The 12,171-nt window shown below is 35.9% G+C and overlaps 1 protein-coding gene across 6 annotated transcripts in view; it reads left to right on the top strand.

The window, feature by feature from the left end:
- Positions 1-12,171, top strand: part of CDH8 (cadherin 8) — a 431,289-nt gene that overhangs the window by 355,784 nt on the left and 63,334 nt on the right. For all 6 annotated transcript variants that reach the window (XM_056135708.1, XM_056135711.1, XM_056135709.1 and 3 more), the window contains one exon: positions 3,583-3,700. In XM_056135708.1, the coding sequence (XP_055991683.1) occupies positions 3,583-3,700 (118 nt within the window). The remainder of the gene's footprint in view (positions 1-3,582; positions 3,701-12,171) is intronic.

The raw sequence follows: 12,171 nt of genomic DNA, 5'->3' as shown, positions 1-12,171 counted from the left end.
AAATATTTAAGCTAAATGCTATCTACATATTCCCAATATCTATGGCCTCTCCAGAAAATGTTATGTTTGCATGAAGTAGTTGTTCAATTACTTTAAAAGTGAATGAGGTCTGAGTAGCTCACCATGGAGCATGAATGCATTGGTTTTCATTTGTCATATACTTAGTGTGATTTTAAAATCTGCTCATGTGAAAGTTCATTTCTTTGAACCTTCTTCCACTATTTAAGGATAAGTATATTTAGATACTATTAAATCAGTTGAAATTTACATCTTTTTAACGAGTCTCATGGGAGTGGGTGGATGCTTGGGCTACATCTAATACTGCCGGATGACCATGGAGGGTCATATGGTGCCAGGGATCAAAATGGAGTGGGTTTTATGCAAGGTAAATAATCCCTACACTATCTCTCCAGCCACTAATATGGGTATCACATTTTAAGACCATAAAGCCCTCCAAGTGATCTACCATACATACTGCTTTAAAATAAAATAACTAGACAGAGTACATCCACAACAAAATAAAATGAAGAGTGAAAAGCAATTTAAACTAGCCTTAACTACATCTCATTCAAAGGATACTTTTTGTGAACATTGACTTAGAAATCACTCTTTTCATCACTTTCCCTTCATGCATCACGTGCTGAGTTTGATATGAGCTTAACAATGTAAACTCTCCTAATGGATTTCAATGAGGAAGCTGTCAACACCCATCTTCTTTGGCTCAAAATTGTCTTGAACCTGCATCAGAATCACCTGGAAGACCACATACGATGCAGATTCCTAGGCCCCACTTCAACATTCTGGTTCAATAGGTTCAAGAAATTGCATGTCTAGCAGAGTTCCTGGCCTAAATAAATCACGGAAAAAACATTCATTGCAGGTGTAATGTTTAGACCAAACTTCTGAGATGTGGTATGACAGGTAATTATAATCCTTTACTTCAGGTAAGCCAAATGATTGCATCCTTTTTGTTTTGGTGACTCAATCAAATAACTCTTAGGAACTCACTGCCATTAAGTACGAAATGCTTTTCATACAATACTAGCAATGGGATCCATTATAGATCTTTTAGTTACTAAATATAACAGAGGAATGCATTTACTACTTTTACCCCCACGTACCTATCCTGTCTTTCTTTGCCTTCTTCATATGACTCTCACTTCAGGAGTGAGTGTTTGGAGATGTATGTATTTGGAATGTTAGAGAATGTTAGACTACTCATTAATTTCTGTAAGCGTGTGTTGATAGTTGTTCAGATGAAACACTGGACAACAGTCCAGGTGATGAAAACACAGCTAACACCCACCAAAAGTGTGGGGAAAGGAATAGAAGGCCTTTGGGGGTGGGGTGGGGGTGGGATTGGGAAAAGGGAGGTGGGATAGTACAGGGCACACAACTTACTCTCTTGCCTCCTCTGTCCTTTCAATGGCCCCTCTGAAGGCTCCTGTCAAATTCTCCTCCTGTTGAAAATTTGTACATGTAGGCTCTCTAGACAAGTTCTCTGTATTTCACAGCTTCTCCTTCTATACTTTTGTTCTTTCCTTTTTTACAAAACAGAAACACCAGATCATCTCTTTACACTTAAATGTCAAAGCAAATACACTAGGCATTTAAATATAGCAAATATAATTGCATTCCCGTCTAATCTGATGAGGCTAGGGCCCTGTTTAGATAACATCAAAGTCATCACACTGATCAAAGTTGTATGTCATGAATAAATGCTAGTGACCCTGATACAAATAACAATGATAATAAAGATGATGACTAACCTTTGTTGAACATTTACTAGGAACCAACACTGCATTGAAAGATGGATAATGCATTTTTATTAATGATCAAAACAAGCCTATCAGAAAAGGTAATCAATATTGGTGAATTAGGAATGTAAGGAAGTTGAGTTTCATAAAGAGTTAAGTAATTTCCTCAATGTCATCTGATGAATAAAGGGTGAAACTGTGATCTCCATCAAGGTACTTTTATTATAGAGTCCATCATCATAATGACTGTCTGAGCTGTTATATTTTGTGCTACTTTTTTGTTACACTGTCATTCAACTTTATAAATGTCACAATTACAAGACATTTACAGGGTCCTTAACAGAACTACAACATCTAAAAAGTAAGAATATGTTCCATCTTAAAAAATGAAGAATTGGAAATTTAAGGTAATTTTATTTATGCCCTGAATAACCTTAATGCTCTGCGTATCCTATAGCTTGCGCTTAACACAATGCAAAAGCCCATGGTACAGGAGGTGTTTTAAATATTTTCTTTCACACACTGTTAAGGTGATAAGCTACAAAGCAATGACATCCCTTTCTCAAAAAAAAGTGATTTGGGGGGAGGTATTTTTTGATATGTTTTGTTTTTGTATTGAAGGCCATACCCAGAAATACTCAGGGCTTATTCCTAGCTCTGTACTGTAATCACTCCTGAAGGGGCTCAGGGGACCATATGTGATGCCAGGATTAGTCCCGGTTTGGCTGTATGCAAGGCCAGTGTCCTATCCATTGTACATCTCTCCAGTCCCCAAAAGTGACTACATTTCCTATTAAATAACAATTACAAGTTTAAATGGAAATAACTATTCAAACATCATTATTAGGTATCACCACTGCATCTTTAGAATTCATAAATGATAATATGGCTCCATTCATTTTATGATAAACCTGATATCACCCTGACCTGTCATGTCTCATAGGCATGTTTTGGTAGAAACGTAGTTATTGACAATACATATATGAGATATAATTTTTCCTATATTAGCTGTTGGCCAGTGTTTCATTTGGAGTGATTAATATCAGACCCATAAATATGAATAAATAAGCTAATTCTCTGACATCCCAAGAAACAACTTCGCACTAAGTTAATGCAGCTTTGCAAATGAAATAAGCACATTCAACCAGCACTGACTCCAAGAATGTGTATCTATCCAAACAGTTCTCTGCGCAGTGGTAATTCTTCTAATCCCTATAATTTATTCATCTCAGGATACACTCCAAAGCATTGTTTGCATGTGTTATCCACTAGCTTTAAAAACAGTATTCATTATGGGGAGGGAGCAGATGCAATTTGTCAGAAAGGTAGTTGCTGTGATCTTTGTGCCGAGAAACATTCTGTTTGGCAAACACTTATAACCTATTGAGTAAAGTGAAAGAGCAGTTGTGAGGATCCAAGACTTGCGTCCCTTACTTCCAAGAGCCTCCTGAGAGCCACACTACAATCACTGTAACAATTCCAAATCTCATTCTAGATTCCTGTGTATCCTCAAATTGGAAAGAAACCTGTAATTGCCCAGTGGTATTTCCAAACACCCTTAAATTTGCTATTTCAAGCCACAGACACCAAATGGACACAAAGGTAATGACCTTGATTTTCATACACTTATCAAAGCTGAGGTTTTAAAATGATGAATGTTCCTTTTATTCTTGGCACAAACCATCACAAACAACTTGGAAGACTGGGGGAAGGAAGATTCTTTAAATGAAAGTATGAAACCATTAAAAGGATCGGACTCAATTTTCAAAGATATTACAAACCACCAAATGGCCTCAGGAAGCTAACACCAGATTTTATGTTACAGGTCATTCAAACAGTGAGTGCCATGGACAAAGACGATCCCAAAAATGGACACTATTTCTTATACAGTCTTCTTCCAGAAATGGTCAACAATCCAAACTTCACCATCAAGAAAAATGAAGGTAAATATGTTAGCCTGGTAAAACAGGATAAACTATGATTGATAAAATTGGATGTGATTTAATAATTTCTGAAAATGATAATATTTTTTTCACTCGTGAACAGGTGAAATACAGCCTATCCGCCTAATGACATGGCAATTACATCACTCTTTCTTTTAAATATTGAAACAATAGATAAGAAGACTGTTAATGTGAAAATTAATTTCATCTCAGGAAATATTTTCAATCATCTTGCTTCAAATACATAGAGTAATATTTAACCCCTATGAAGGTTCTAAGAGTCTTGATATAGTGAGATATTTATTGAGGAGGAGCTGGCTTATACTTTGAAGTTGTTAAGTTTTAATTGAATGTTTACCAAGTCTTTAGGGAAAGCCTATTCTAATTTTGTCTGGTTTGTGGGTACACATTAGAGGTATTTGTTTTAAGCTTGTACTAACTCTGACAATAGCAATTAGATCAGAAAATCCTTCTTGAAGGACACTCCTAATCATTATTATTTTGAAACTAATATGAACTGATTTGATTGTTAAGTCTTACACTCACAGAGAATATTTAATCCATTTTATTATTTCCTGAAAATCAAGCTTGGATTAACCATTTCCCTTAACTATTATCTATTACATATGAAGGTCATAGATCATTCAAAACAAAAAGATCTGTCTCATCTGTACATTTTTGTTTCCTAAGCTGCTTTCTATTTAACAAGGATTTTTAACTGTTTGTTTTGACTCGGATGTATTTAAGTCTTGGTTTCAGCTGTTTTAGAATGATTAGCAAAACAAATTTATTGTCTTAGGCTTTCATCGTAATTTACTATAGGCATTTGTTTAGATTTCTAAATGGTCTCTATAAAAGCAATGATCAGAAGAGTAAGATTTAATTCATATCATTTGGATTATTTGCTAGCTCTGTTATAAGGAGGTAGTGAATTTTGATAGGACTTTAGTTAATAAAATAAAAATATTTCATCTATATTATTAATTATAAGTTGGACTACATTCTAACACTCTTGGAGGATGCTAAGGTGGATACATTAGAGAAAAGGAAATTTGAAGGGTGCCTTGTAGATATTACTCACTTAACTTACTTCTGCTATAATATAAAGACGCAATCCTATTTCTTTTCAGGAATGGAATACTTGTTAGTCTCCCCTGATTTGAAAATTTAATCCAAGCACATTGCCTTTTTATTTTTTGTTGACACTGCCAACATTTCTTTTTTTAAGGAGAGACTATGTCTTTTTCTTGGACAAAAGTTTCAGAAAGCCCAAACTGAGCTGACAATGTGCCTAACTGTGGAACACACTTACTTTGACTGTCAGATAATAAATAATTATTTTTTTCTGTATGATATATCCTTCAGTTAAATATTCTGTGAAGAAAAGTTGTTTTCATTTCAAAGGTTCAAAACTATTCAATAGTACCCATGCATCCTTTAAATTTAACTTATACTATCAGAGACAATGGCCATAAAATTTACCACAAAGACTTGTGTATGGAGAATGAGAGGTATAATAATGATGCAGAGAATGTATAGTTTGGTACTATATTATGCACAAAACCTTTTATGTGGAAGATACTGTAGTACAATGAACAGATTTCATACATTTTGTCTAATTTAGGGAATTTGAAGAAACTACAAGATTGTGGATTAGTACATCTCATTCTGCATATCATTTTTAATAAACATTGTACTTGAGTACTTAATGGCATATGAATAATTTGTTTTATTCTGTAACTTGCAAATAGAAGTTATAGTTTTGACTTACCTCACAATGGTATGTGTATGTATATGGGGTGGGGGAGGGTATAAAATAAGTAAAATCAATGAGAAGTAAACGGTGTTTGGCATTGTAAAGCGATTTGGAAGATAAAGGCACTCTCTGTGCCATAATCATTTCTTTTAAATTATGTGGTTATTTTCAGAGTTACCATAATTTTTTTCCTTCAAACTGGGGCTTTTTTAAGCATGGGGGTTTGCTATTTATATTCATGTCTGTAAAAGTTATAAACCAGGACTCTCTTATGAAAACTAGGACATATGTACACTGTGACTTTGGATTTAGTATCCAAATATTCAACATCTCCATAGAATAAATCATCAAGAAGTGGGTCTTTGAGTTAGCATGCCAAGTTTATACTTTATCTCCCAGTTTTCCAGATCATATATTCATGACTTTTTTCCAGACTTTTCTTTTTAGCATGAGGATAGTTGCTGGGAAAACAAATGACATAAAAAAAATGAGTTCTATAGAAGCAAAGTGATGGTAAAAAGTCAGATTTAAACTATGGAAAATAAATTGTGAGTCTATTACCCATCCCCTTTTAATAATGAAAAACAATTCAAACCATCATATAGTTTAGAATCCCCAGCAATGCTAGGGGGAAAAACTAACAAAAGTGAGTTAATGAATAGAAAACCAATTCACTAATTCCACATTCTGTGTCTTCAAACTATAGCGTAGTTGAGGTTTGAAATATGAAGCATAATCAAGTGGGTTAATTCTATTTAGAATTATTTTATTTCTTAAAATAAATTATTTTATTTCTTAAACCAGTCACTGGTTTCTTCTCTGAGAGCTCCCGGATTTACAAATTCCACCTCAGCGAATGAAGCTTAAAATTTTGAGATAGCCAAGATATTCGAACCTGTAATTGATGGGTAGATGAGCTCCTATTTAATTAGCTCATTAAAGGAGCTGGTTTTCAGTATTTGGGGTTTTCTAAGGAACTTGCAATGTGTCTTTCAATTTGAAATTACTGTGATAGTTCTCCTCTCCTTTAGATTGGTCCTCCTGCAATTTTCAACTGACTAATTCATAATCAAAGACAAAATGAGATAGAAATTAGCTGTCTCTTGTCTCTTGCACAGTTGAGTGATTTCACAAATAATTCTCTTTCTGAATATATCAGTATCATATTTCTGCTGGAATAAGAAAACGACCTTCAGTACAGAAAAAGGTAGCAGCAAAGGTGCAAAATCTGCTGAGTCTTTTATATCCTATGTAAACACCAAACAATTCACAGTATCTTGAATTTCCTTAAATTACATGGCCCAGACACAGATTTCTCCATCTACCAGTTCAGTGGATTTAAAAAATAAATGGATATATTGCTGACCACATTTCAGGCTTCCAGGCTAACCGTGAAAATGGAAGATAATCAACAATTAAATATAACAAGACAGGGAAGTTAAATGGACCTTTTACAGATACAGAAATGTGCTTCTTTCACAAATTTTTTGCCTATAAAATCCTGTATGTAAAATACACAGAATCCAAAATCATCACTAAGTAGTCTGGTGAAATTAGAATATATTCATGTTTTATAGGTGACTATTTCAAACCTGTGTATGGGCAAATTAGGCCTTTGTATCTCTTCTCTCTACAGATGAACTGTGAAAGAAAAGGTTTAGCATGAACTTATTTTTAATGACAGAATGATAAGGTTCAAGACAAGGCAGAAGATGAACTTGAGAATATGTTAAAAATTATTTTTCAACCTGAGACTTTCTACTTGATCAAAATCATTTATACTAATGAGAACTTCATCCTAAAGGAATGATTGTTAAAATTATTTGGATAATACAGATGCTGGCTAGAGCTTTGAGCAAGTGCTTTGATTTATCTCAATATCCATAATGTAGCTACCTGGTTTTGTAGCTACACTTTATGTTTTGTTTTATGGGATTTCCATCAAACTGATTGGTCAAATTCAGCTATATTGCTTATCCTCTAGAAGCACCCTCTATAAGAATACTGACGACACACAAGTTATTTGAAATCTCACTTCCCTAATCTATAATGACAGGATAAAATTTCCTGTCTGCCCCATAAATGTGCTGTGCTGGATGCATGGACCTCATTGTCTGGATAGCTCTATATCTGACAGATAGGAAAACACTCATTAGTAAGTGGGATGAGATTCTATTTATACTAATTAATTCCTAAGTCCTTGTACTGTGTAGCATTTCTTCTGGTTAATCATTATTTAACTTCCATCTCTGAAGTGTTCACTCTGTTTTAGGTTTTGGCATTGGTTGTATGGCTCAATGGGCTGAGCAAGTGCTTTCATGTTGGAAGCCTGGCTTCAATCCCCTTCACCCGAGGGTCCCCCAAAACCACTGGGAGTTAAACCAGAAGCAGAGGAAGGAGTAATCCCATATTATAACTGGCTATGACCCCTTCAAAACCAAAAGCTGGTGGGTTGTAAATGTTATACAATAAATCAAAAGTGTACAGATTGTAAAAAATCCTTTCATCACTAGAAGGCATTATAGAAAACAAATTTAGCAAGGTTTTTAGTCTAAAGGGTGTTAAAATAGAAAAGAAAGTCGATAAAATGAAGAAAGAAATACAATGAAGAGAATGGGAAAGAACAGAAAGTTGGGATGAGTAGAATATATATGAATCATGGAAATGGCTATATTCCTGGATGTTTTTAAGATATGGAGAAAATTGTTCTCCTTTGCCAAAATAAAACTCAGTTTTCTTCACACAACAACCCCAGCTTCTAACTTCCTAGTATTATTTTTCCATTCTAGTATAGCAAGTTGTTCAAATCACCCAAATCTCTAAGCACACATACTCTGTGGGAATCATTTTGCATAAGTCAGAAAATCAAAGATATCCTCTCTCTCTTTCTCTCTCTCTCTCTGCTCTTCAGAATAATCTCAATTTACTCAGAAATTTGAGGTACAAAACTTAAATTTTCTGCCTGGTACTAGAAGTGAATTTTCATGAGCCTAGACAGAAAAACCTCTTTCTTCTCTTCTCTATTCTCTATCTTCTGTCTAGTTGAATACTCATCCCTGCCTCTCCTGTATTCAGGATGTAGGTGGAAAGGCAGAGAGATCCTCTTTCCTCTGCTTAAAGCCAGCTCTGACCCATGTATCCCATAGTGAACCTAAATGGTCTTTGATCTACCAACAAAGTAGGCCTCTGATAATCAAACTGCCCTCTTTCTTGCTACTCAAGGCTTGCTTAAAATCTCCCATTAAGATGATGGTAATATAGATGTAAGGTAATTTATATAACAGATCACTACAGCCAACACTTCTGGCACCAAAGTATAATACATAAACCTAAACATTAATCTATTAAGATAGCATGCTGGGATGGGTGAGGAAAAGAATCTTGGGACACTGGTTTCAGGATGCTGATGCGGACACTTGTGGTGAATTCAGAGTTAGGATGTTTTATGCCTGAAACTTTATAATTAATAGCTTTGTAAATCACAGTGCCTAAAAAAAACTAACAAATCTAACATTAGACAAAAAGCTTTAACATTAGCAGGAGAATTTTTTGAAGCAACCTCTCTCAGGGCCAGGGATGTAAATTCAAATGGTAGAGTATTAGCCTTGTCTGTGTCAGGGCCAATACCACATGCCCAGTCCAATTCCAGACACCTCACTCCTGTAGCACAGTGAGTGGCTCTGGACTTCCAAGCATAGGGACACGTTATCCCCATAATGATAACACCAAATTATAACACTGAGACACATATACACACACACACACATACAAACACACGAACCAGCATCACTTCTCAAGTATTCTTTACAAAGCCTTCTTCCCTTCGCTACAGTAGATCATGATTATTGGTTTTGCCAAGCAACCACAGAGAAGTGACAAGTGAAAATTTTTGCTTATACAAGATTATATGAGAGCAGTAACAAATTCCTATAAATGTATTGTTCCAAAATGGTCATCCTGTCTACTGTGCCCACTTGTTAGACTCTTCTTCAGCAACCGCACATAGCACCAAATGTCAACAGACGTCATTTTCATGTAGATTGTCAGCTCTTACATGAAGCATGGCATTTTTCTTCAGTGTCAGCTCATGAAAGATAGTGCTTAATTTGCATAAAAGAGGTCCAACTGGGATCCCAAATATGCAGAACAGCATCAGGCAAACATGATCCAAAAGACTTCTGCTTCTATAATTCATAATTTATTGTTTATGCTCCTAGCAATGTTCAGTTGATAAAGAGCCATTTATGTTCCATTTTGTCATCTAAACTGTAATTAAGGAAGATGTGCAAGCTAAGAAAAACAGATAACAGATCTGTACTTCCACTTTACATGTTGCATATGACTATAAGTTTGGTAAGAAAACTAGATCTTTCTCTTAAGTAATTCATATAGCACTCTTGCTACAGTCTTCATATATCTTCTTTTGCTTGTTAATCAAAATATGAGAACCTTCAGTAGTTCTTTGGCAAATATTGAAAGTCATAAAATTGCTGTGTAAGACATATCAAGACCTCTACTTCAAATTTTTTTCAGGTTATGTTACTGAACATAATTCAGTTCTGAGATTACTGCCTACTGGAGTATAATTTAGTTACAAGGCATAGCCTCATACATGCAGTTGTAGTTGGCCATGTGGTAGTCAAAGTTACAAACCGATTTAGAGTGTATCTGTAAATTTACTAGACATCCTCTTAGTCTTTTCAAAGGATTCTAATTCTGAATTTTTTTGTTTGTTTTGGGGTCATACCAGAGATGCTCATGCATTACTCCTGGCTCTGCACCAGGAGTCCAAGGCTGTAAGGCAAACTCTACCCACTGTACTATATCTCCTGCTCCTAGTTTGGACATTTTGGTAAAAGAAAAATAAAGAGCTAAATTAGCACATGCTCTTTATCTTAGATATTTTTTAATGCCTTAGAACATAGGACCTTTCCTTGACAGCTTTGCTTCCTGAGATCTATTTAAAAAGAAACATTAAAAAAAAAGTGGACCAATTGAGTATCAGCACAAGTGCAGGTAATTACTAAGATTATTTTTTTATTTCCAACTCAAGCTTGGATCACTTCTTTTAGTGCCATCAAAGAATAATGTTATTTTCTGATTTATCATGTATTTACAAGTGTAAAAAAAAGCTTTAGGATTTTTGGGTGCCAAATAAATGAGATTGTCCTTTGGTAAGCAAAACTAAATAAAAAAATGAAAGTGGGTATAAAATGAGCTGTCAGTCTATGCAAATTCTTCTTTTCTTAAAAAAATGCATTGAATATAGTTGACAATCATTTCCTCTCCTTTCAACACCAAAGTTTGCATTTTGAATTAACTTGAGCACTTCATAGACACAACATGAAGCACACATGACATTCTTTCTGCGGATGTGACCTGACTAACACACACTATGTGCTTGTTTTCCTTCTTTCACTAAAATGGATAGAGGACGCAAAGAAATAATTTAAAAACACAAAAGGGGGACTTGCATAGGCAAACTTTTTAAATGTTGAGTCAGAAGAAGAGGGACACCTACAGTATCATCTTTCTCACCTGTGGCACATAAAAAAATTAAGAAGGGAGTAACAAATGTGCAATAGAATTTGAGAACTGAGCCACAGAGCTGAGTTTACCACCATGGGGGGACAGAAAGGGGTGGACATTGAAACAGTGGTGGAGGAAAGGGGTACTCTGATGGAGAACGTGGCGTTAGAAAGATGTATGCATGAAACCATATCATTGACAATATTCTAAATATTCTAAACATGCCTTCAAATCATTTGATCACTTGATCACTTGACTTCCCGTTAATCGTCGATTTGCCAGTAACGTCTCCATTTGTCCCTGTCGCGTGCTAGTGTAGCCCAATGGCTTCTGTTCCTTCTAGGAACATGAAGAGCCTCAAACCGATCGTTCATGATCTTGATGAAGAAGTCTGACCATCTGGTAGGTCAGCAGCCACGTGGTCTTTTGACATCCCGTGGAATCCAGTCGGTAATAGCTCTAGTCCAGCGGTCGTCTTTAAATCTCATTACGTGACCAGCCCATCTGATTTTTGACACATTGGCAAACAAGACAGCATCCCTGATTTCGACAGAGGTCGAAATTCCGGATTCTTTCTCTCATTTGAGTGAAACGTGATACTCCAAGCATAGCTCTTTCAATTCCTCTTTGGGAGACCCAAATAGTGTTCTCATCCTGTTTGCATAGGGCCCAGGTCTCTGAGGCATATGTTAATGCAGGAAGAACAGTGGAATCAAAGAAATGTGCCCTGAGCTGGAGGTTCTTCATCCTCTTAGCTATTTCTTCAATGCCCTTGAAGGCGTTCCAAGCTGCTCTCTTCCTCCTGCGCAGCTCGGGTGCCAGATCATTTGTCATGTTGACTTCTCAACCTAGGTACACATAACTGTTGCATTCAGAGATGGTCATTCCATTGAGAGCAAATGGAACGTCAGGAATGAGGCTGTTTCTCATAAACATAGTCTTTGTAAGATTCAGCTGTAGTCCTACCTTTCCACACTCACGGTTAAAGTCAGCCAGCATTTGTGCCGCTTGGCTGATGTTTGGTATTATTAAAACAATGTCATCAGCAAAGCAGAGGTGGTGTAGTTGCTGACCATCTATCTTCACTCCCATTCCTTCCCATTCCAGTCGACGCATGATGTTCTCGAGGGTGGCACTGAAGAGTTTCGGTGAAATGGTATCACCCTGCCGAACCCCTCTCTTGACA

Source organism: Sorex fumeus, unplaced genomic scaffold (assembly GCF_029834395.1).
Source record: "Sorex fumeus unplaced genomic scaffold, SorFum_2.1 ptg000122l, whole genome shotgun sequence".
Taxonomy (NCBI): domain Eukaryota; kingdom Metazoa; phylum Chordata; class Mammalia; order Eulipotyphla; family Soricidae; genus Sorex; species Sorex fumeus.
The sequence above is the reverse complement of the archived record's forward strand: the minus strand, read 5'-3'. Positions and strand labels throughout refer to the sequence as shown.